Source organism: Triturus cristatus, chromosome 11 (genome assembly GCF_964204655.1).
Source record: "Triturus cristatus chromosome 11, aTriCri1.1, whole genome shotgun sequence".
Taxonomy (NCBI): domain Eukaryota; kingdom Metazoa; phylum Chordata; class Amphibia; order Caudata; family Salamandridae; genus Triturus; species Triturus cristatus.
This window is the reverse complement of record NC_140594.1, coordinates 169,555,821-169,579,421: the sequence shown is the minus strand read 5'-3', so window position 1 is coordinate 169,579,421 and position 23,601 is coordinate 169,555,821. Positions and strand designations below refer to the sequence as shown.

At 42.2% G+C, this 23,601-nt stretch overlaps 1 protein-coding gene across 2 annotated transcripts in view; it reads left to right on the top strand.

The window, feature by feature from the left end:
* LOC146783838 (P2X purinoceptor 7-like) overlaps window positions 1-23,601 on the top strand; it is a 300,654-nt gene that overhangs the window by 113,763 nt on the left and 163,290 nt on the right. For both annotated transcript variants that reach the window (XM_085636125.1, XM_085636124.1), the window contains 2 exons: window positions 9,997-10,068; window positions 12,240-12,312. In XM_085636125.1, the coding sequence (XP_085492251.1) occupies window positions 9,997-10,068; window positions 12,240-12,312 (145 nt within the window). The remainder of the gene's footprint in view (window positions 1-9,996; window positions 10,069-12,239; window positions 12,313-23,601) is intronic.

The following is a 23,601-nucleotide window of genomic DNA, read 5'->3' as shown; positions in this document are numbered from 1 at the left end:
GACACATAATGTGGCCACTGTCCCTCTCTTAACTCTAGAGGGTATCAGTGGCAGCTGCTACTTAACGGGGGTGGCGAGGTGGTAAAGGAGGGGTGGAGGGTAAATTAATAAAATAATTAAACACTTACTTGCGGGCCGGCTGTCACCTCTCGGTCATCTTCGGCTCCTCGGTCAACTCCAGGAGCAGGAACCAGGAACTAGGAAGCACACAGGCTCCCTGACTCCCCTAGCCAATCACGATGATGCCTTACAGAAGCTTTGTGATTGGTCTGAGCACCGTGGTTCGGCGCTCAGAGAGGGACTGGGAGGCTGTGCATGTTCTCCACCCAGGCTGTGCATTACAGCCAGTGGAGAACATGCAAAGTGCGCATTACAGTTTGGCCGGCCAAACCTTCATGTGTACTTAGAGCGTGCTTACCACTCCTCCCTCTGGCCACTGCTCTGCCCAGCCCCACCCCGCACCTAAGTAGGAACAGAAAAATAAAATAATAATAACATTACTTCATTATCATTTTATTTCTCCTTTTTAAACTGCTTGCAGAGTAGTGGGGCGACACTCCTCTGCCTTAGCGGAGGAGCTGCAGCTGGTGGGTATCACACTGACCACATATCTTCCTGCAATGAATGTACTTACACAGAATCACCCTGCAAACATTGATTTCAACAACCCTTACTTAACTAGTAATTAGAAATGTTTTAAATCATGTTAAATTGGCTGAAAGACGATGATGGGACACGCTGGGGAATACATAGTGATTTTGTAGTTATGTGATAGACCTTTCTTTTAGAGGGACAGAAGGAGAAAACCCACTGCACAAACCTTTGTTAGGAAGGGAATTGGGAGCTGTGACTGCGAGGATGGACTGCAAAGCCTATTTTTATGTTAGTTTGCATCGCGTTTTCTTTAGGTAGGGGCATAGCTTAGTCATTGAGATTCTGGAAGGGGATGAGGGGAGGGATCTCACAAAATGTCCCAACTAAAAGAAGCAGTGAGCTCCAGGGTTGTAGGGGTGAGAAGGACTGTTTCCACAAGGTACAGGGTTAGTACTGATTTGAATTGGGTGGGCCTCTATCTAGAGTGACCCATTGGTTGGAATTCTCCCCAAGCGATTGTCGCAATTTAGACTATTTTCAAGCATTCATGCCGCCACCCTTTGGGTGTTTGATTGCCAGTAGAATGCCTGGAAGTCTGAGACTGGCACATCTTTCCAATCCTACTAATGGCAATGTTTGTAAATTCCAAAAAGTAGTAAATGTGCACCTATTCAAGGAATACTTCTATGGGTACAAAATTACTACTTTTTTGGTAAACCAGTCACTATATAGATTTAATTTCAGATCCAAGAAATGAATGAGTTAAGTTAAAAGCTCTTAATAATATGAGAACAATGAGAAAAACTGGCACAAACATAGCATATCCATCGCAGGGCCCCCAGACCCAACTGCCAAGCCAAGCCAAGAATGCCTGTGAGAAATGGATAGGAGACGGTTTTGAATTAGACGACGAAGGATGGCAGGAGGCGACTTCATCCCCTAAAACAGTCGCAATATCAGCGCAGCTCCGGCTGGTACAACTTAAAATCTTGCATAGAATATATGTGACGGGGCCCCATCTGGTACACATGGGGGGGCCAGACAGATGGGTCTTGCAGACGGGGGTGCGCGCAACCAGGCATTTTTATGCACACTTTATGGCACTGTAGACTAATTCAGGAATACTGGCGTAAAATACACGAAATCATGAGTGACACGTTAGAAATTGAGATCCAAACAGAAGTTCCCAGATGCCTCCTTAATATTTGGGAACCAACAGACCTTAACACTTACGCCATACAGTGGGTCACACTTGGTTGCATGATAGCCAAAAGGAATATCGCACAGCTCTGGGGGGGCTTCACGTACACCCAAAATTGCGGACTGGATAAAGGACCTTGATTGGTGCATGCAGCGGGAGAAATCTGTATACACTGCTAGGGGCTGCCCCCGCAAGTGGTCCAAGGTTTGGGCCCCTTGGAATGTCTATCGTGGTAACATATGTGCCCCCCCCCCCCAATTCCAAGAGGAAGATGTCTCCTCCACCCTATAATTCCTACTGCATAAACCTAATGTATCCTAAAGAACCTTTGTTTTGCTGCCACCTTTGTTATGATTCTGTGATACTATGCCATGTTGTCGAATTAGTTTTAATACAAAGATTTATAAAAAAAAAAAAGAATGCCTGAGTTTTCACACCCCAAACCCTCTCCCTGAAACTACACCTCTGCCTATCCCACCCGGGCCTGGTAGTTCTCCCTGGGAACTCTTGACTATGGTCATGTGTAACAGCCTGTTTCCCTGCTTTGGGATCAGTTAATTTAAATGTATTTGCACTGCACACACACTTCTTTGGCTCTGCTACAAGAAGCCTCGATGGTAGAGTTGTCAAACTGGTGCATGTAGGCAGGACTCCATATCTAGTCATCACCTTTTACAAATCATTTTATCAAGTATCTGACTGCCCCATGTACTAAGGCCGAGGCGCAAACCGAGGTGGGTGCACCAGCATGTTAATAGAGCGCGCTGAGCCACAGTCTAGTCAAGGGTCTGGTTTGGCTCTTAAGAATCCATGCACGAGACGAGCCATGAAAAGCTTGGTCTGTACATTGTGCTACAAACATAATGTTAAAATATGATACAGCCGCTTCAAGGTAAAAAAAAAATAAATTATAATTCTTTAACATGCTGAAGCATTTCACCTTAGTACATCAAATTATATCACTGCACAGACAGACATTTATTAGAAGTGATAGTTTCTTAACATGAACTTGGAAACATTCATGCCCCCCCCCCCCCGCGACAATGCCATTAATGAACTAGGAGGCAAGTCAATAGCCATATAAACCCTGGACGTGGCCTAGATTATTTTCTTGGTATAGATGCAGCTACATTCTATCTATCGGAGGGATTTATACAGCGCAACAGCTACTCATTGAGTGTCTCGGCGCTGCCTGTAAGACTGACCCAGTTACTGACTTGTGCTTAGAAAGCAAGCCCAAAGAAGCCAGTTTTAAGAAGACTTTTGAAAGCCTGGATATCTTCTGTGGTGTGGAGCTGCACTGCAGGAGTAAGAGCTGCCGTCCCACATTTTCCTTCGAACTAGTGGAATTACTACCAACAAGGAACTAGAGAAACTGAGTGATCTGGTAGGTTGCCAAGGGGTAATTTGATTAGCCCGGCACTGAGGGCCTGAGTGGTGGAAAGCTCTATGTCTGGACTAATCCTTTAAATGTCACACGTTCCTTGATAAGAAGCCAGTGGACATTGTCTATTAAATCAAACGAGGTGCTAGTACTTTGCATTTTCAGAACTCAAATATTTAAAAGTGCTCTCATATGTGATCATAAAGAAAAGGCGGCTCTGTAAAATAAAAGATTTGCCTAGGATCACACAATTTGGACAAGTAGGTTTCATGTGTTCAAATTCCGACACCAGTTGTGTATCTCGGTCTCTCACGCTGTATCCCATTTTGTATATGAAAGGTCGCTGTCACTGTTTAATTTTTTATTCTTAATGGGTTTGAAGAATACCTCTATGACCATAAATTCAAAACAGTGTTCCAAATTTAGGCAGAACCTCTTACCTTCTTTGCTTGTTCAACTAATGAACTAGATTTCTCGTAACCACTCTCTTTTTTTGTGGGTCAACAAGCAAATCAAAACATAATCAATTTAAAGAATAATCAATATACAATTAGAACATTTCATTGGTAATATTTTACTTCATAATCATTTCATTTTTCTTTGTTATTTTGTGTTGGTATCAAGATTGAAATGCATACAATTTCTCTACTAACAATACTTAACATATTTATACACAATTATTAGTGCAATAGATATTTATATACTGTGCATAAATCAAGTTTGTGTGAATCCTAACGCTTATTCTTGAACAGTTTATTGAAACCAACGTGTCCTTCTACATTGTAGTCGTATACCGGGACAATAAATAATCATCCTCGATATTTAATCAATACGTGGTCCAAAGAAAAGGTCAGAGGACGCCTTTCAGTATTTTATCTTAGTTCTCACCACCGATTGTTGGCTAAACTGGAGAGTTTTTTTTATTCTTGGCACCCGGCAAAGACCTAGCAGACCCGACTCTGGGGATGGGGTGGGTGAGTGGGTGAAGGGAGGGTGACCTCCCCTCCCCAAATCTACACCCCTGTTCTTACGAAGACATTTTTAAAACATCTGTCCTGGGAGAATACTTAATGATTAGTGTTCATCAAAAACTCATGGATTTAGATGTGCTTATTTAAATCAGTTTTGTCTGATGAATTATTATTTTCATATGTGTCTGGCAATAAAAGGAATACAAATAGGATTTACCAAGTTATAATTGCTTTTTAGAATGGCTGGTTATAAAGTTTTGAACTTTTATGTATTAAAAAGCATCTATTCATCTTGGGACTCTAGTAAATACTCACCAAATATTCGTCATTTAACAAATACTAAATATATTCAGTAAACCCACAAACTGTACTGATTAAGACAGAAAGTTGAAAAGACAATGAGTTCCTATTTAAGATGGCTTTCATACCGTTTCCTGGATGACCTCCATTTTAGGAGACAGTCAGTCCTAGAAGTAGTTCAGGCTGCCATCTTGAATTGGTAGCTAGCCATAGAAATCTTTGGGTAGATTTGCCATCTTGTATTGGTGCATTCCAATTAGAATGTGAACCTGTCTAATAATGACCGACAGCTCTGGGCCACAGTGTCTCTCCAGGAAAAGTCCACTAAACACCACGGCACAGTCGGTAAACAAGTCTCAAGCCTCCCTTAGTAAAACATTTAATCTTGGGCTCACCATGCAACCTAACTGGAAAACCAGGGACCTCCGAGGGAGCGGGAAAGCTTGGAAGTGAGCTCAAGAAACGGAGTGAGATTGTACGTGTCCTAAGAGGTGACTCTGAGGCTGGCTTTCTCTGGTTGCCTAAGGTGAGAGGCTTTTACTAATAGTGCAGCATGAATTTTAACTTCCTGTCTCCAAGTACCATCCTCTGGTCCATGCTTTTTCAAATACTAAAGTTGATGCCCTGACCATCAGCACTTTACACCTTTTATGCCATAGGTTTTAATCTTGATTGGTGAACCCTCAAGCGAGGAATGAAATGCAGTATGGATATTTGAATGCCTTCTACGATCATATAGGACAGGGACCTATGAAGTCTTGCTTGAACATCTGAAATTCTCCGCCAACCATTACTTCTCAGTTTTGTTTCTGTTTTTAATATTTTTATGCCCATGGGCGACTCTGCTCCTCATCCAGCCATTCGGTGTTGCTGTCCCCCTTTGACTTCTTCCCTACCCACTCACACCCACACTCTCCTCCACAGCTCACAATCCACACTTCTTGGAGGGACTGGCAGCTGCCACTTACTGCCAGGCTGCTCCATTTCCGAAACTCACTTTCACTTAAATCCATTTTATGTACTTTAAATTAAAGAAAGAAATGGCGGCTACGTCTTGATGCATGAACGATGAATCATCATGCTAGGCAGCCACAACGTTCTAAAGTGTACACTCATATGCACATATTCGTCATTGTTCTACTTGCGTTATTTGTTTGTGTATTGTTATTTTTTCTTTCTTTTTTTGGTTTGGCTGATGCTGCACAGCATTAGCAGAGGAGAAGCAGATGCTGCTCAACAGTGGCAAGACATATTGGCAAAGCCAAGAGGTCTCAAAGGCATGAAGTATCTGCTTCACCAATGCATGTTTACCTTTGACAGATTTAAACACAGGTAGATGAGACTTGTGAAGAAGCACATGCAACTGTGGGCACATGTGAAATGAGGCACTATAATGGACAGGATTCTAGGATGATAACCCAACCCGTATGTGATTGGATTACCAGGAAGTGTTTGAGTAGCTAAATGCCCAGAATTGTTATACCGTCTCCCATACCCTTCCAAGGAAAAAGCATGTTTGGAGCAAAGCTTTGCGTTTTTTGGAGGGCACCCTGTGCGACAGAACTGAGCAAGAATTACATTGCCAATAATTCCCAAACTCTCACGTTATTTGGGAATAGCACGTGGATCTTACGGTCTGAAATCCATGAAAACTGGAGGAAACTTTTTTTCTACAAGCACCTTTCATTCTGACACCCATCCCTATGTTCAGGGAAGTTCTCTCAGGATTCAATCATATTAAGGAAGTGACTTTGAACATTTACATTTACAGACTTTTCCATTTGATAAGTCGAGAAAGAATTTAAAGGATTTTGGGAACTATTGTTTCTCAGTGCATTTGGATCTGTTCTAAGTGTGATTAACAGATAGGAAGGATGCTTGAAGCTCAAGATGTCTATAATGTCACAATGTGCCTATTGCGTTGACTGTTCAAAGAGAGTAATTACTGTAATCAACAAGGTAACACACAAGACTGATTGATGTTGTATATTTAAGTTCACAAGTCCTAACCAGAAATTCCTTTGAAGTCCATGCCCAGCACAACTGAGGAGTCACAGCAGTGATCTCCTATTTCTCAGTTTTCTCTCTCCTATCCCAGTTCCCTTTCCCAAGGTCAGCTGCCATGAAGCATATTGCATTTGTGTTGGTATGGTATTGGTTGTTTATTTTGTGATGTGTTGAAACGTAAATCGCTCCCATTGAATCGGGACTGTAAGGTTAGTGCTTTCTGACACAAACTAGGTTGTCTACGGTTGAGATCAGCAGTTGTACTTGGGTGGTCCTTAGCTCCTTTGCAGTTTTGATATTATTCGTGCCTGGACTGGAGGAGTTGTTTTGGAAAGAGCATGCAACATGGTAGTGTAAAATATTTCCTTTTGTTTCATTATTTCTGCCTTCCTCTGCTGGGATTCTTTTACCTTGACCAACTTTCATGGGAGGATGGGACTTGTTCTATTGCCTGGTCCCGAGAACAAGTAGGTATAGTGGTGCCTAGGATGTTGTGACTTTTTAGGTAGAAAGAGTTTTTTTTGTGCTGCATATATGTGAAGGGGACGTTCTGGTGTGTTTCATCTGTCTGTCACCTGGTTGCTGTTCTACCTATTTTTGGCCAGCTTTGTTGTTGCAGCATTGTGGCACTGTTTCTCCTTCTTGAGGGATTTGCCTTTCTAGGTCGAAATCGGGGCTTAGTGGTGGCTAGATCTGTTGTCTTTCTCCATTCTTATGCTTTGCTTGTGGAGTTTCAATTGGCATGTTATCAGTTTGAGTGGACACTGGATTACAGTGGAAGATTTATTCTATCCCTTATAGCTGGCTTTAATTCTCAGCTTGATAACTATTATCGGGATGCTTTTCAGGAGAGGACGGTATCTTCTACGGTTTTGGAACTTATCAGGGTTCTATTTTTCTCGTCTCCTTAGAAGGCTTAGAAGGCTCATCGAGTTTGTACTCTTAACTCTTTACTCCTTCAGGCTACTGCCGTAAAAATCTCTCTATCATGTGATCGATGGGCTGCCGTGAACAAATTTAAAGTACACAAATGATGTGTGTTATAAACAGGTGGTGTTATATATTTAAAAAAATTTCGGTATTCCTCAGGAAATTTACATTAGGATACCTTGCTGCTTGGTGGAAATATTTGATCAAGAATCAGTTCGTTTTATGCCTTGACAAAGTCTAAGGGAGGACGAAACAGGTGTTGGCAGTTTGTGCTTTTGTGGATCTATCATCATAAGAAAATAAAAAATTGGATCTTTGAAGAAATACAGTGCGATGGACTCTGCTTTTTCTACAGATTTGGAAACTTGGAATTTTTGACTTCCTGTCTAAGAATCATTGTATTGATTGTAAATTTCACAGATTGGACATTAGGCCAATATATGGATTTAAAACTTGAATGTTTTTATGGACAACAGGGTGTGCGGATCATTTCTTTCTAAACTTTTATGATCAAGATGAGATGATAGCCTGCATTACATTGTTCTTCTGCCTCCTCCCTTCACCTGGGGTCATTACTTTGCTATCCAGACAATCATAATGCCTCTGCTAAAATCAGCAGACAGTTTAAAAGTCATGTCATTGGACTCCATTGTAAATGATGTTTAACCAATGAAAATGAGAGGTTCCTTTTCAACTCTTTCATCTAAGCCTTTTTTTCTCTGAACATTCACAGTTTTTAGGTGAAATGTGTGGGCGTATGCCTGGCTATTTGACTACTGGACTCCCTTACAAGAAAGTCTGAATCTGTGTACATGGTATACCACATTCTGAATGACTATCACTTTTGAAAGTGACTTGTATTAAAATGCTTAAACGATCTGAAGGCTATTCACAAGGGTAACTTTACACATGAGTAAATCTTCACATGTGAAGATTCTCTTACACTTTTGAGTAACTTTACTACTTTTGGCTATTCATCATTTACGAGTGCACAGTTGGTCAAAAGTGTAGACTTACGGGAACCCATACTCTGAAATAGGGGGTGGAGTCAGTAAATACATCAAATATGAGCTTAAAGTTACTACTAATAATGACTTTACATCCATATTTGACGTTCTGTATACTTGACGGAGACCTCTACAATCAGGGTGGAGATTGCCTTGTGGTAAAGTATAGGAAAAGTAATAAAAGTTTATTAAAATTTAAAAGCAAAGTAATATTTTCGTATGTTAAATTATAATGTTAAATACTTTTATGTACGTATTTTACATCTAGATACATTTTTTAATAGCACCCAAAATTTCTGAAATGTTCTAAATTCATCTAAAGAACCAAAGTGGTCAGATGCCTGAAAAGAAAACACTATTAACTATATATTAAATTACATTTTAGTAAACAAAAGTAACTTAAATGAAACTTTTTTCAATTTTCTTTAAAAATAAGCCCAGATAAAGTAAAATGTTAATTATGTACTACATTAGAAATCAAATAATATTTATTTCTAATGTATATTTATTTTTATAACAGTAAAAAATGTTTGTAAATATCGTTCAATTTTTAAAAATGTATTTGAACATTATTTCCTATGGGGTTTATTTAAGGGCCCTTCCTCTATATTTCTCTACCAGAGGGTGTTGCAGTACCTGTGAGTGGCCATGGGTAGTGCTCGACTTACTCTAGATCTCAGGTGGAGTACATTTACAACTGTTTTGGGTCCTTTGTGGCTGTGTCAACTTTAGAAGTTCAATTTACGAATAGAAAGAGGCCTACTCTTTTGTGGGTTGATGCATGTCCCTCTCTAAACCCTCCCTGTCCATCCATTAGCTCCTCCTTATTCCCTCCCTCCCCACTCCCTCCCCAAAAAAACCCTGACCTGTAACCTTAAATATTCCCCATTTCTCTACCACTCTCCCAACCCCTCCCACATGTACTACTAAAATGTATACCTATGTGTGTGGAGCACAGTTGGGCAGAGATCTTTGCACATAAAAGATTGGATAGGTGGAGGCCTATGCACGTAGGTTTGTGAATAGCATTTTGTAGCACCTTAGTAGTACTATTCTAGCACTACTAACATGCAGACCTTAAATAGGCCCCTACTTTGCAACAATGTATATGTTGCTACTGATGTGCTTGCTTTCATATGATAAATTTGACAAATTTCACTTTTATTCTATGTAGCTGAAACCATGTTGGCTCTGTTGAATTATGTTATGAAAGAAGTAAGCTATAAGAAGTTTTGAGCAAAAATTATGGTGTGATCACGTAATGCAAGGATTAAAATGACCTATGCTATATTTCAAACTGCTATTCAAGGTCACCTTGAGGGTCAATGACTTTATAAAGAAGATCAACCTTGTTCCTCTCTGTGGTTACGGTGTCATTGGTGACCTGCAGTATCCTTATAATGTACATTAGGGGATTTTATTTATCCCATATATTGTTATTGTGCCTGCATAGCATGTTCAGTTTGGGGGTGTGGGTGGGATGCTAATGTTCCATTTACAATCAACATATGTAAAATAATCTATTTTTAATAGACTGTGCTGACAGGGTAATAAGTGTTTGCCTTCATTTCATTGCACTCTCTTTTCTTGTGTTTCCTCCAGGGTGTGGACTCCTTCTTTGTTATAACTAACATCATAAGGACTGAAAAACAAGTACAAGGCACCTGTGCCGAGGTAATTGAATGTGGTTCATGACTGTTCACTCCTGTACACGGCGTTAATTCTTTGAATTCCCATAGCTTTAATGTGGATATGCAAACCTTTGTGTTTTGTAATGCCTTGGATACATTTGAGACTATGTATGTTGATAAAAGACTATTCGTAGGTTAAACAAAAATAACTAAGATACATATTGTATCCCTAAAGTAATAATGGGCCATGCATCCAAAGAACTAAAGTGGATCGGGTGCCTTGAAAGAAAATATTTGATAGGACTCCTAAGAAATGACACTTCCAACATACAGCTGGGAGGTGCATAAACTGGTATGCTGATGGCACAGTAATGTCTTTGAGTCTCCCAAAAGTAGCATTACATAGGAGAAAACAGAACATCTGCCTGATCTATGGAAGAATGATTTAAGTATATATCATATTCAGTCCTAGAAGTGGTTGTTGACGTTTCAACTCTTTGGTCATAGTCCTCAGGTCATCATCAGGACACTGGAATGTGATAAAGTGGCACCGTCTCATGTTTATGCAGAAAAAGGCCAGAGTGCAGTAGCTTATTTAGATGATGTGGTCTACAGCGCCATAGGTTGTCGATAGATCGGCAAGAATTAGGGCTGTTGAAATATTGACCATTTCAGTGATTATGCAAATGGAAAAATGTCTTCTCTGTCTATTGGATTGGTCCAGTTTTGGGTGTTCCTAAGGTATAGTCAACAAAACCATACTCCTAGTCATGGATGGTATACCCATTATTTTGGGGTTGGAGAAAAAAGCGGAATCAATTTCAGTTGTGATGTCCCCTTTCTGAAATTTTAAATAAACATGATCAGTGCTGAGGATAGTGCATAATAGTGGTTTTCAACTGCAGCACCTTAGTTGTGACAGATTTTCAAGGTACCCAACAATAGTTCAAACAATGAGTATGCACATTTCTTTTCTGTGATTATCCTTAAAATATGGTATGGCTCCAGCACACATGTGCCAGTTTTAGACCTCTACAGTACATCACTCAGGAAAATAGTAAGGAAAGTTTCTCAACAAAAAGCAAAAGATGGCTGGTATTACCCTTGGTGGACATGTCGGCACCCTGTATAACTTTGTTAATTGGCTCCCAAATTGGCTCAAATACGTATTGTAACCTTAAGGTACTTTGAAAGTGATTTATTTACATGAACATTCCCTCTGTTACTTTGCTTCCCAAGTTCTATTATCCAGGCCGTTGGTGACAAGTTATCATACTTAAATTGTTCCAGTTTTTATCATTGTACCACCGGATAACTAGGCTCTGAACGACGCAAAATGTAATGACCCTGACTACAAGTGACTTGATAAATTGTGTGACCTGCTGAAATTTAACAGGGAAAATGCCCTCTATAGACCAGGCCATGCAGAGTTTGGTGCAGTAATCTCAAAAACCCACGTTATTATTAGGTAATAATAATCAAACCAATAAATTCCCAACACCTCAGTGTCAAATGTTATTGGGTTTGATAAATATCGCATCCACCATGGGCCACTTGTAATGAGCCCCAAACCGTGTAATGAACTAGTCCGCATTTGATTTAGACCAGCTGAGGTAAAGACCAGCATGCTTTGTTCAAAATAAACATTGACAAGAATTTTCAGCTGAAAATTGTAAGGAATTTGCCAAAACAGGATTTACCTCTTCTGATGCAGGCTGTGTGCTGTTTACTGCGTTTTCACCCCCATTTGAAACTGACTGTCCTCCTAAAACTATGAAAACATACATTTATACAATGAAGTTTGAATGTGAGCCACAGATAAGAAGTGCAACACCCAAGGTGAAACTTACAGCTAAAGAGACATTCCATTTCAGTCAGCCTTTCAAGCATTTGTACACTATTATTTAAAGTGAGCTTGAGAAGAAGATTGCTTTCATAACTGGGAAAGTTGGTAAGTTGTTTTCCCTCTGCATAAAGGTTGCTTCAAGAAGTTGTATGTATATGGTGGTACGTCTATAGTATACTTCTAAAGTACAAATCTAGCTGCTGCACCCGAGCATTAAGTAGTGGGCAGAGGATATCATTCAAGATCCTCAGAAGAGTTGGGTACTAAACGGGTAACTATATTGTTGGGCATTGGTGCCCTTTGAAGAGGCTTATCTACTTTCTGAATTACAGGATTTAAAATACTTTATATGATTTTCTGTTTTTCAGTATCCAAGTCCCAGAACAATGTGCTCTACGGATAAAGTGTGCAAGAAAGGACATGCAGCCCCGCAGAGTAATGGTACGTGCCTATAGCTATGCATCTTTCAAATGCATGCACATATTATTGTTTGTGCCCTTTGATTTATTGTAGTCCTAGTTGTTGGCATTAGGACATGGCCACTATCTTAGGATGCATCTGTACTTGTAGTTGTCGGAATTTATACTATCGGAGTGTAGCTCGAGAGCAGTGGAGCCCCGTGCATGTCTAGGGAGACAGGTTTGATGTTAACAGTGTGGTCAGAAATTGGATTTTATTCATATGTTGTCAACAAGTGTGGTTCCAGGTAGGTGTATAGGTGATGAATGAGGTGTTTTTGGAAGAAAGGCTTTCAGATCCTTTCTGTAGCGGAAAGCGACGGTTCAAGATTTGAGGTCTGAGGGAGGGTATTATTCCTGATTCGGGGTGAGCAATTAGTTTTGTTTTTTGGTCTTCTTATTTTCACATCTTCTGGATTCCAGGCTTACGATGTTGAGGCTTTCTTTGTGTGTTGTTTTGGTCACCATAGTAGCTGATTTTATTTTAATGCCAGAAAGAGGGGCTTGTTGGAGGTTACTACCTAGTTTATGATGCAACAGGCCTTAAATGCCAACTCGCCAACCATCATGCACCTACACAACCACCAGTACATGCTGACGGAGCGCCAATTAAATAGCCACCCAGCCATGTTCATACACCCACAGCCACCAACAAAGTGTATATACCATCATTAAATGCTGCCACACCCACCATCCTACACCTACACAGCTACCATAATATGGCAGCATATTTACCATCATAGATGGAAAAACCCTCAGCATCATGCATGGCGCCATCCACCATCATACATCCACAAATTGAGCATCATGTGCCAACATACTAAACATCATGCATTCATCCAGTTACCATACACTAATGCTGGACACACTCACTCTAAGAACTTATTTGCCATCATATACAGTTTAACCATTTAGAATCCTAGTGAACAACTCTCGAATTCCTCTCATTAAAAGCTTTCTTAAGTAATAATAGGTACACAGCCACCATCCTACAACCACAGAGGCACTTTTATATGCAACAGACCAGCTATCATGCATGCAAATATTCCCATCAAATATGCACTCATCAATCATCATACACCCACATCAGCCATCATACACTCACACACACCCATCATATGCCAACACGCCCGCCACCATGCACTAAGACACTCACCATTTTGAAACTCTTTACAGTGTCACTTCAAGAACTTAGTGTTACCGTCCCATAACCTCTTGCACAAGTAGAAACTTAAGTTCTCTTTCAAGGTTTTATGTGAAGGTTGGATTTGCAGTTGGATTATTCCATGTGTGCAGAAAAAGCACCAACAAATTTCAGTTTTGAACTGAACCTTTCTTACGGCATTGCTTCGAAAGTCCTACTGCTATGTCAAGTGCCCAGAAGTGTATATACCTATGCCACCACAAAGCATAGACATGAACATTATACTTGTTTACTCCATTTATGTACTACTTCACTGGCACACTCATAGTTGGTATTAGGAAGTTCATGGAATGCATTGTAGAAATTATAAATTCTAATGTAAAATTAAGCATTTTGTGCCATCCTACCATCGATATTGTTATATTTGCAAAAGTATCCATCAATGCTTGATCCTCCTAAAAGTGAAAGTCATATAGTGAAGTCAAATGTGATAGTTGAGATCCACAACCAAATTGCATCATTGGGCTCCATGTGCCATTTGTGCGCTAAAATGAAAAACAATGGACAGTAGGTTTCGGTACACTTAAATGCTCGTGATCTAATGCTACATGTCAAGGCTAACAATGGAGTGATAATGGTTACTTAGTATCAGAATAGCCCAAAAAAAGCTTGACTACTAGTTTCGTTAATCACAATTGTTCATAATAAAAATATCAATGACTACTATGAGGGATAAAATCTTAATCTCTTAGCATCTCACTTGATTGTCCATTTTGGGACAATTTCCCCCCGAAATAAAACATGGCACTAAAGTGTTAGTCAATAAAGGGGCAATACAACTAATGGAAATAACTTATGTGGACAGAGGTGAGACTGGTATATTCCTAAATGTATGATCAATTCCTCGTCAAGGTTCACGCCTTCTGGAAATGTAGTTTACATTTCATTAATATATCTTGATTCTAGTCTTCTCAATGAATTGGTTCTATCAACATGTTTGGGATGTCTGAGGATCCCATCTATGCCAAAATACTAGGTGTGTTACATTTACTATAATGATGCTCCGAGAAATGTCTGGCCACCAGATAATTCCTATCTCATTTTAAATAACTCTAGAGCTTTCCAAAATTCTCTTTCTGAACAGAAAAATCATACTGCCTACGTACCTTTTTCAACAAGGGCCAGTCAACATTTAGATCATGTAGTCTATACATTTTACTATTCTCTTTTCTCCCAAATGTTTGGGTAGAGAAAAATATTTTCTGTCTTTGAAATTTTGCAGGCTTTACTCTTTCCAAAAAGCCATCTTCCTTAAATGTTCCAACATAATCGTGGTCATCCATTGAATGGCTTTAAACCTAATGGTCCTTAAGAGATTTTGATTTAGGAAAGATTATCTGTTGAACATTAGGTAAATCCTATCCAATAACTAGGTCACTCTAAAAGATGTACCAATGTTTAATGATTATCTTTTGTACTTCTTTCGATATCATGTTAAAAGTATTGATAAGCATAGTAGTTCTATGTTTGTCTTTCTTGCGGTATGTTGAAATAATATTGAAATAACAGACTGGTTTGGGGGTTTCTTAGACCTTTTTAAGTGGTATATCTAGAGCCCAGTGAGGATGTCCTCTTTCTTTGAAGCATTAGTTGCTTTTCGTTGTTGACACCTTCATCTGTGGTGCAATTTATGCGTGCTCACAGAAGTTAACCATATGGAATACTCCATTTCAGGGTGGGTGAATGTCCTCTGTGTGCATGCAGAATACTGTTAGCTGCAGAATGTTTACAAAATATTAATGTGAATACTTTCCCATCATAAGCCTTTTCTAATATATCTAGATATTCAATTTTGGGTCTATGAATTGTGGCAGTTAATGTCAATTTCAGACTGTTGTTAACACCATCAACAAATTCCAAAAGCAGATGTTTCTTCAACCTTCCAAATGACAGAGATCATCAATATAACTCAACCACAAGATCACTTACTCAGTGAATTGATCAAATTTTGTTGACCAGACCATTGTCTTACGGTTCATACCTTCATAGTAGAACTGTGCAGTTGTTGGACAACATAAACATCAAAACTGTGGAAGACTGATTCTATTCACACCATCAGGATATGTTGGCATGTATCCTGGCTAGCTCACAGTGCACCATCTGTACCTAGTAAGGTAACAGGTGGTACGTGCAACCTCAGAACATGACATCCCTGACTCCCCAAGGAAATCGTGGAAACGGATCTAGAACCCTTTGGTACCTCATGCATGTCCAAATGGAGACACAAATATTCAAATTGGCATTTCAATATTTATTGAAGCAATACGATTCTTGTGTAAAATACATGCGCTGCAATAATCAATAGAAGGAAACAAAACAAAGTAATCCGTGTCATGAGAATGGTGAAGAAAATGAACAATTCAGTCATTGTGCTGTTACATAAAATATATTCTTGCATACAAGTACAATTATATTTGTGCTCCTACCTAGCGCTCCCTATCCTAATGCAGCTAGCATGGGTGAATCTGCCAGAATCCCTGTAGGGTGCTCTAACTCCCCAATTACCTGTGGGCATGTTTCATCTGGGGGGGCACCATCCTTCTCAGGAGATAAACAGGATTAAGCTGGGCTGGAAATCCGGCATGGGGTGACCTCAACACTGTCAGCAAAATATTCCTTTCCCTAGGAAGAGGAGTGATGTCATTTATATAATAAACTCCACCCATGTTGCCATGAACGAAGTCCCAGTCAGGCTGTCATTAGCGATTCTATCCTGACAAAGCTGTAGCTGAGTGAACAATAATAATCGAATACAGATGGGTAACAGTTCCTAGAATGGGAAGTAGCAGTCCCGGTATGGGCTGCTACAAAAGAAAGAAAGGGGAAGAGAGTTGAATCTGCAGATAGGTTCGAAAAAGTGAAGTGAAGACCAGATACTCCTGGGTGGGTGCTAGAAGTGCCCTCATACACCCTTGCAGGTGCAAAGCATCATCATAGGGCGAAGCTCCTCGTGGGGGTGGCGCTGCAGTCCCTCACGGGCCCTCAGAGAAGGCGCTCTGTCGGAGATCTTTTATCGGAGTAGCCGTAGTTGTGCATGCGGGTGTGTGGGGAGGATGTGGGAGGTGGTGAGGCTAAAAAGACCCTTTGGTACCCCAGTAGTTTTATTAGTGAGTCCTAAGGGTCTGGATAAAATGTAACGGGAATAGTGCGTTGATAACGCTGAGAAAAGTAGGGGAAAAAATTGAGATCTAGTCCCGCTGCTCTCAACACGTATGTGAAGATTTAAGGTGAGAGAGAAGGTGTAAAGTGGGTGGTCAACATGTTTCGCGCTGCCCGTGGTCCCTAGTGGATCCTTAAGCGCTTCATCAGGACCTTGAAAGAAGGAAATGAGGGATTCAGGAGGAGAAAACAGCCTATAATCCCTACTTAGGGTGGGGGAGTCACGTCTTATTCGTGTCCCAAGCGTCGAACCTAAAAGAAAGAGGGAGAGAGGCAAAAGAAGCAAGTAAACAACACCGTAGCTGTCCAAGGCCACAGTACTAATATCCAACGTTGAAGGCGGGCCAAGTGGAGTCATGCTGGGGGTGGTGGATGTACCAATGACCATGAGTTCAGGGGAGAGGGGCTGTACACGGGGCCACCGTGTGGACGGGGTGCGGGTACATACAAGATACAGTAAGGCTCGGAGTAGTGGAGACTTATCAGTACAAAGGTCATGCACAGAACATGGGTTTTGTCAGGAGACTATCAGTACATAAGTTAAACACAGTCATGGATGTGAAAGACGCGACACCAAGGTGAGAACACGTAAGTAACAGTAAGGTACACGGATGGTAATGGGGAAGTGGGAACAAAGTGCCCCAGAAGAGGTAACCCACGAGGGAAGGAGGTCGGGTGAACGTAAAAAGAGCTCAGGTCGAAGCTCCAGATAATGCTAGTCATGCCGACGAAGGTGAAGTTAAGTGGTGTGACCATAGGAGCAGGTGCTCGGCCCGGAGCCCCGGATGATGAAAATACTGCAAACGGTGGAGTGCTTATTTTTTGGGGGTAGTACACTGGAACACGGGCATTGGAGGACGCAGCAGGGTGGGGAGTGAACAGAGTCAAGGGTTACTGGAAACTGAGGGATACTCAGTGGATGTGCGACGTAGTGTCCTCAGTGGGAGCAGGGGGTGCCACGAGGAGAGGGGCACGATGTGTCTGTATGAGCAGGTAAAACATAACGATCTATGGAAGTAGACGACACAATGAAGAGAAGGAGTAAAAAAGAAGAAGTCATACCCGGAATGGTGTGGGTCCGGGCTATACCGGAAGGGACCGTCTGGGGAAGGAGCCTAAGCTGGAGCATAACAATATGTCGAGAACAGCCAAATCCAGACAGGGCGGAGGGAGAGATAAACATGTAGTCGTGAGGAAACAGAATTAAAAACACAGACGGAGAGCATAGGGACACAGCGGTTGGCAGCAGCGGGATCAAAAGACTTGCGTATGCTCCGGGGTTCCGATCAGGTAACCTAGTCTGCCTCCAAGATCGCCGGTGAACTACCCAGTAGGGCGGGCAGTTTATAAGCAAAGAAATAAGTCAGTCCCGGAATTGAACGTGACGGTGGGAAGAGACGAAGGACTAACGCCGTGCTCGTCTAGTAGCGGCCATGTAGGAATGGGATTGGAAAGGGTGGCAGCCGGGGCAATATGAGATGCTCACAGTATGAAAGTGTGCCAAAGGCTACATACATAAGTAACTGTCAGTCTAATGGGGCTGCTGAAAACAAAGTGGTCTGTAGTATCGTGTGTGGGTGCAGATTGCAATCAGGAGAGTGGAAAACTAGAATCCTAGTGGTGCACCGGTCAAGTCTCCAGGCGCAAGACATAACGAAGGAAAGAGCTGTCTCAGTCAGGAGCAAGGGAGCGTAATCTCCAAAAATGAGACTATGTATGAGCACAAAGTGCCTGAATTATCAGCTTGTTAGTATGCGTGTGTGTATACTGCCAAGTATCCGAAAACCCTTCCTGAAATAGAGGGTAGTGGTTGGTTCAAGGCGATACATTTCATATGAACAGAGTTATAGCAAGTGAAAGTATGCACTTGTGTGTAGAGACACAGCCGCAGGTCAGTCTATACCCAAGATGCAACTCGTGTATGGGTGTTTGTCGTCTCAGAAACGGGGGGGGGTGGTTTGTTGCTTAGTACACACCTGTAAGTTCCGGCCGTTGGAGTAAGCGGGGAAAGAATAGTATGGCTGTAAGGGAGTGATGGAAGACACAGTGCAACATATCAAGGGGGGGGGGGAACTCCATGGAATATAGTCATTAAGACCAACGTTATTAGTTCTCAATCTGAAGACCCAACGTTGTTCAGTCTTGAACAGGGTTGTAGGGGTCCATGAGGGGTTATGATCAATCACAGTCCATTGAAGACTGTCAGGGGAGTGATTCTGTTCCAAAAAGTGATTCTGCAACCGGGTTTGGGTTTTTTTACACCGTATCGTGCTCTTATGTTCACCGATGCGTATTTTCACCGGTCTGGCAGTCATCCCTATGTATCGGAGTCCACAGGGGCATGTGAGTAGATAAATGCAGTTTTTGGAATTGCAATTAGTGTGACGTCTCAATTGCCAAGGTCTTTGTAGCCCTAGATCGAGCTCCTTCATAGGTTTAATTTGAGGACAGCAGGCACATGATCCACATGGAAAGTGACCGGTGACTGGAGGTAAAGTCCAAAGGGTCTGAGGTGGTTTAGCGGTGATCTTCGGGCGAGTATGTACTAGAATGTCTCTAAAATTTTGAGTGCGTTTGTAAGCAAAGAGGGGAACAGGACCAGGGTCAAAAGAGCCCGTCTTCAGTATCTGCCAATGTTTTCTGACTATTTTTTTAATTTTGTTAGACAGAGGAGTGAAGGAGGTCACACATGTTAAAGCAGTACTCTTTGGTCTCTCTTTGGTTTCCAGCAAGGCATCACGATGATTATTCCTGGCCCTTTTGTGAGCTGTTTTGATGATATTGACGGGGTACTTTCTGGCAACTAAGTTCTTCTTGAGAATGGTTGCTTGGACTTCAAACTCAGTAAGGGTATTGCAATTTCTTAAGCGTAAAAACTGTCCCACAGGGAGATTGTCCCTCAAAGCTTTTGGGTGGTAACTCTGATAAAGTAGGAGACTGTTCCTATCGGTGGGTTTTTTGTAATTCGTGGTTAACAAAACGCCATCTCTGAGGGATATGGAGAGGTCCAGGAACGGGATAGACTCTTGTGACTGTGTGCCTGTGAATTTAAGGAATGGATTGATCGTGTTCATCCAATTAAAAAAAGACAGACAGTCATCTATGCTTCCTTTCCAAAAAATGAGGATGTCGTCAATGTAATGGCGCCACAGTAAGACGTTATCAAGGAAGGGGTTGGATGATCTGCAGATGTGATCTGCCTCAAAACTAGCCATGTACAGGCATGCCAGGCTCGGCGCAAAAGTACTCCCCATACTGGTACCTTGTATTTGATGGTAAAGCTTGTTGTTGAAAGCAAAGAAGTTCTCTTTAAGTGCAAGGTTAGCACATTCACAGATGAAGACTATGGGGGTAACATATGGCCAAGGATCCAGATTGTGTAGAGCATGTTCAAGGACGGTGAGGGTGGCGTCCTGGGGTATGTTAGTGTATAATGCTTCTACATCTAAGGTGACAAGAAGGTCAATGGTCTCTGGTGCTTCGAACTGCTGTATAAGATTGAGGACCTCCATGGTGTCTCTCAAATAGGTAGGGGTGTTGGTAACCAAGGGTCTTAGAAAAAAGTCACAGAATTGACTCAGAGGTTCAAGTATGGAATTAATCCCTGAAACAATGGGGCGTCCTGGGGGAGGGTTGACTCCTTTATGGATCTTCGGGAGACAATAGAAGTACGGAATGCGAGGATCTTTTTGATTCAAGAATAGAGCTTCGTCGTGTGAGATCCAATCTTCTGCTTCGGCTTCCATGGTCAGGCTGAGTATTGTGTTAGTGAGGCGCTTCGTAGGGTCTACGTTGATTGGTAGGTAATATCTGGTGTCTGCAAGTTGGCGTTCACACTCTGCTTCATAGGTCCCTCTGTCAAGGAGGACAATCGCGCTGCCCTTGTCTGCAGGTTTAAGAATGATGGTATTGTCATCTCTTATATTCGTAAGAATGCGCCGTTCTTCTTTGGAGAGATTGTCAAAATGACGGTGAGTACTAGTATTGGAAATCTCTTTCAGGACAGCCTGTTCAAAAGTAAGAACTTCATTCGGTGTCATGGCCGAGGTGGGGGTGAACTTGGACTTGTTCTTGAACCCAGTGCCTACCACCGGGGTCTCTGGTTTCCCATCGAAGAATGCCTTGAGGCGCACTTTCCTGAAAAATTGGTGGAGTTCCTGATGTAAACGGAAGTCGTCTTCTTTAGGAGTAGGGACGAAACCGATGCCCTTTTCCAGCAGTCTCTGTTCATCTTCTGCCAAAGTTTTAGTAGATAGGTTCTCTACAAGGGTCTGGAGGACTTGCTCCTGAGGATCATCTGTTCTTGATCTTGCCATTGTACGGTTTTGGGTCCTGTTCTTCTTCTGCCTCTTCCTCTGCCCCTCCCTCTGTTGAGAAAAGGGGGGTTCTGGAATTGGTGGTATTGAGGCATGGGTGGATTCGGACCAATAGGAGGGTTCCACATAGGCTGTGGTCCCAACCAGGGTCCTTGGTATAAGGGTGGCTGGTAAGGGTGACCCGGGAAGCCTTGGAACAATGGAGGGGGTTGTTGCGGATGTCTGTACCCTCCTCGGTACCTTGGTTGCCTGTTCTCATAACTAGAGTTGCTGTTAGTAGAGTGAGATCCAGAGGAGTGATTACTGCTTCCATCGTCCGATGTTTCACAATTCTGGAAGACAAAGTCTTCCTTCGTGTAGGGGTAGATCTTCTCCTTGTCAAACCGTTTGACATCCTTCTGGAGTTGGTGTATCTTCTGTTTGGTAAGATATTCTTTGTGGCCGTTCATCTCCTGGTTGATCTCAGAGAGACGAGATTTGAAAGTGGTAATGGCGATACCTGCTTTGAGTCTATTTTCAGAAAGGGTTATTTGGATCAGGAGATCATCCGATAATCGTTTAGCTGTGTTGATAATCAGCACCAGCCAATCTCTTGTACACTTCCAGGATATACGTGACCATTCCCGCCGGAAGGTGAGATCTTCAAGAAATATCCTGGGAGCCAGAGTGACGAGGAGACCATTAGGGGCAATGTTGGCTCTCAGATACTCAGTCATGACTGTGCCATGTAGTGCAGTCTTTATTTGTAGTCTTCTCAGTGCTTGCAATGATTTTCAATCATCATCCCTGCTGCCTGACGGGAGATTACCATCCTCTGATAGTAAAGAGGGGGCCCTCAGGATTTCAGCCACTGTTTCGTCATCGAAACACAGACCGGGGTCATCCATGGTGGGTGAGGGGTCTGGGTCCAACTGGGGGACGTGGTGAGCTGGATGTATCTTGTAGAAGGTGGGAGGGAGAGGGGGTATGGAAAAGGAAAGAAAGGAAGAAAGAGGGAATGTCCCACTGCTGGCTGCCGTACTAATAAGAAAACACACTAAGGGAGGAGGGACAAGGAGCAAAAAAGAAGAGGTCCTGTACCATGGCTCCAAGGTTATACACGAATACAGATGGGTAACAGTTCCTAGAATGGGAAGTAGCAGTCCCGGCATGGGCTGCTACAAAAGAAAGAAAGGGGAAAAGAGTTGAATTTGCAGATAGGTTCGAAAAAGTGAAGTGAAGACCAGATACTCCTGGGTGGGTGCTAGAACTGCCCTCATACACTCTTGCAGGTGCAAAGCATCATCATGGAAAAGGGCCTCGGTTTCGTCCCTACTCCTAAAGAAGACGACTTCCGTTTACATCAGGAACTCCACCAATTTTTCAGGAAAGTGCGCCTCAAGGCATTCTTCGATGGGAAACCAGAGACCCCGGTGGTAGGCACTGGCTTCAAGAACAAGTCCAAGTTCACCCCCACCTCCACCTCGGCCATGACACCGAATGAAGTTCTTACTTTTGAACAGGCTGTCCTGAAAGAGATTTCCGATACTAGTACTCACCGTCATTTTGACAATCTCTCCAAAGAAGAACGGCGCATTCTTATGAATATCGCAGATGACAATACCATCATTCTTAAACCTGCACACAAGGGCGGCGCGATTGTCCTCCTTGACAGAGGGACCTATGAAGCAGAGTGTGAACGCCAACTTGCAGACACCAGATATTACCTACCAATCAACGTAGACCCTACGAAGCGCCTCACTAACACAATACTCAGCCTGACCATGGAAGCCGAAGCAGAAGATTGGATCTCACACGACGAAGCTCTATTCTTGAATCAAAAAGATCCTCGCATTCCGTACTTCTATTGTCTCCCGAAGATCCATAAAGGCATCAACCCTCCCCCAGGACGCCCCATTGTTTCAGGGATTAATTCCATACTTGAACCTCTGAGTCAATTCTGTGACTTTTTTCTACGACCCTTGGTTACCAACACCCCTACCTATTTGAGAGACACCATGGAGGTCCTCAATCTTATACAGCAGTTCGAAGCACCAGAGACCATTGACCTTCTTGTCACCTTAGATGTAGAAGCATTATACATTAACATACCCCAGGACGCCACCCTCACCGTCCTTGAACATGCTCTACACAATCTGGATCCTTGGCCATATGTTACCCCCATACCCTTCATCTGTGAATGTGCTAACCTTGCACTTAAAGAGAACTTCTTTGCTTTCAACAACAAGCTTTACCATCAAATACAAGGTACCAGTATGGGGAGTACTTTTGCGCCAAGCCTGGCATGCCTGTACATGGCTAGTTTTGAGGCAGATCACATCCGCAGATCATCCAACCCCTTCCTTGATAACGTCTTACTGTGGCGCCGTTACATTGACGACATCCTCATTTTTTGGAAAGGAAGCATAGATGACTGTCTGTCTTTTTTTAATTGGATGAACACGATCAATCCATTCCTTAAATTCACAGGCACACAGTCACAAGAGTCTATCCCGTTCCTGGACCTCTCCATATCCCTCAGAGATGGCGTTTTGTTATCCACGAATTACAAAAAACCCACTGATAGGAACAGTCTCCTACTTTATCAGAGTCA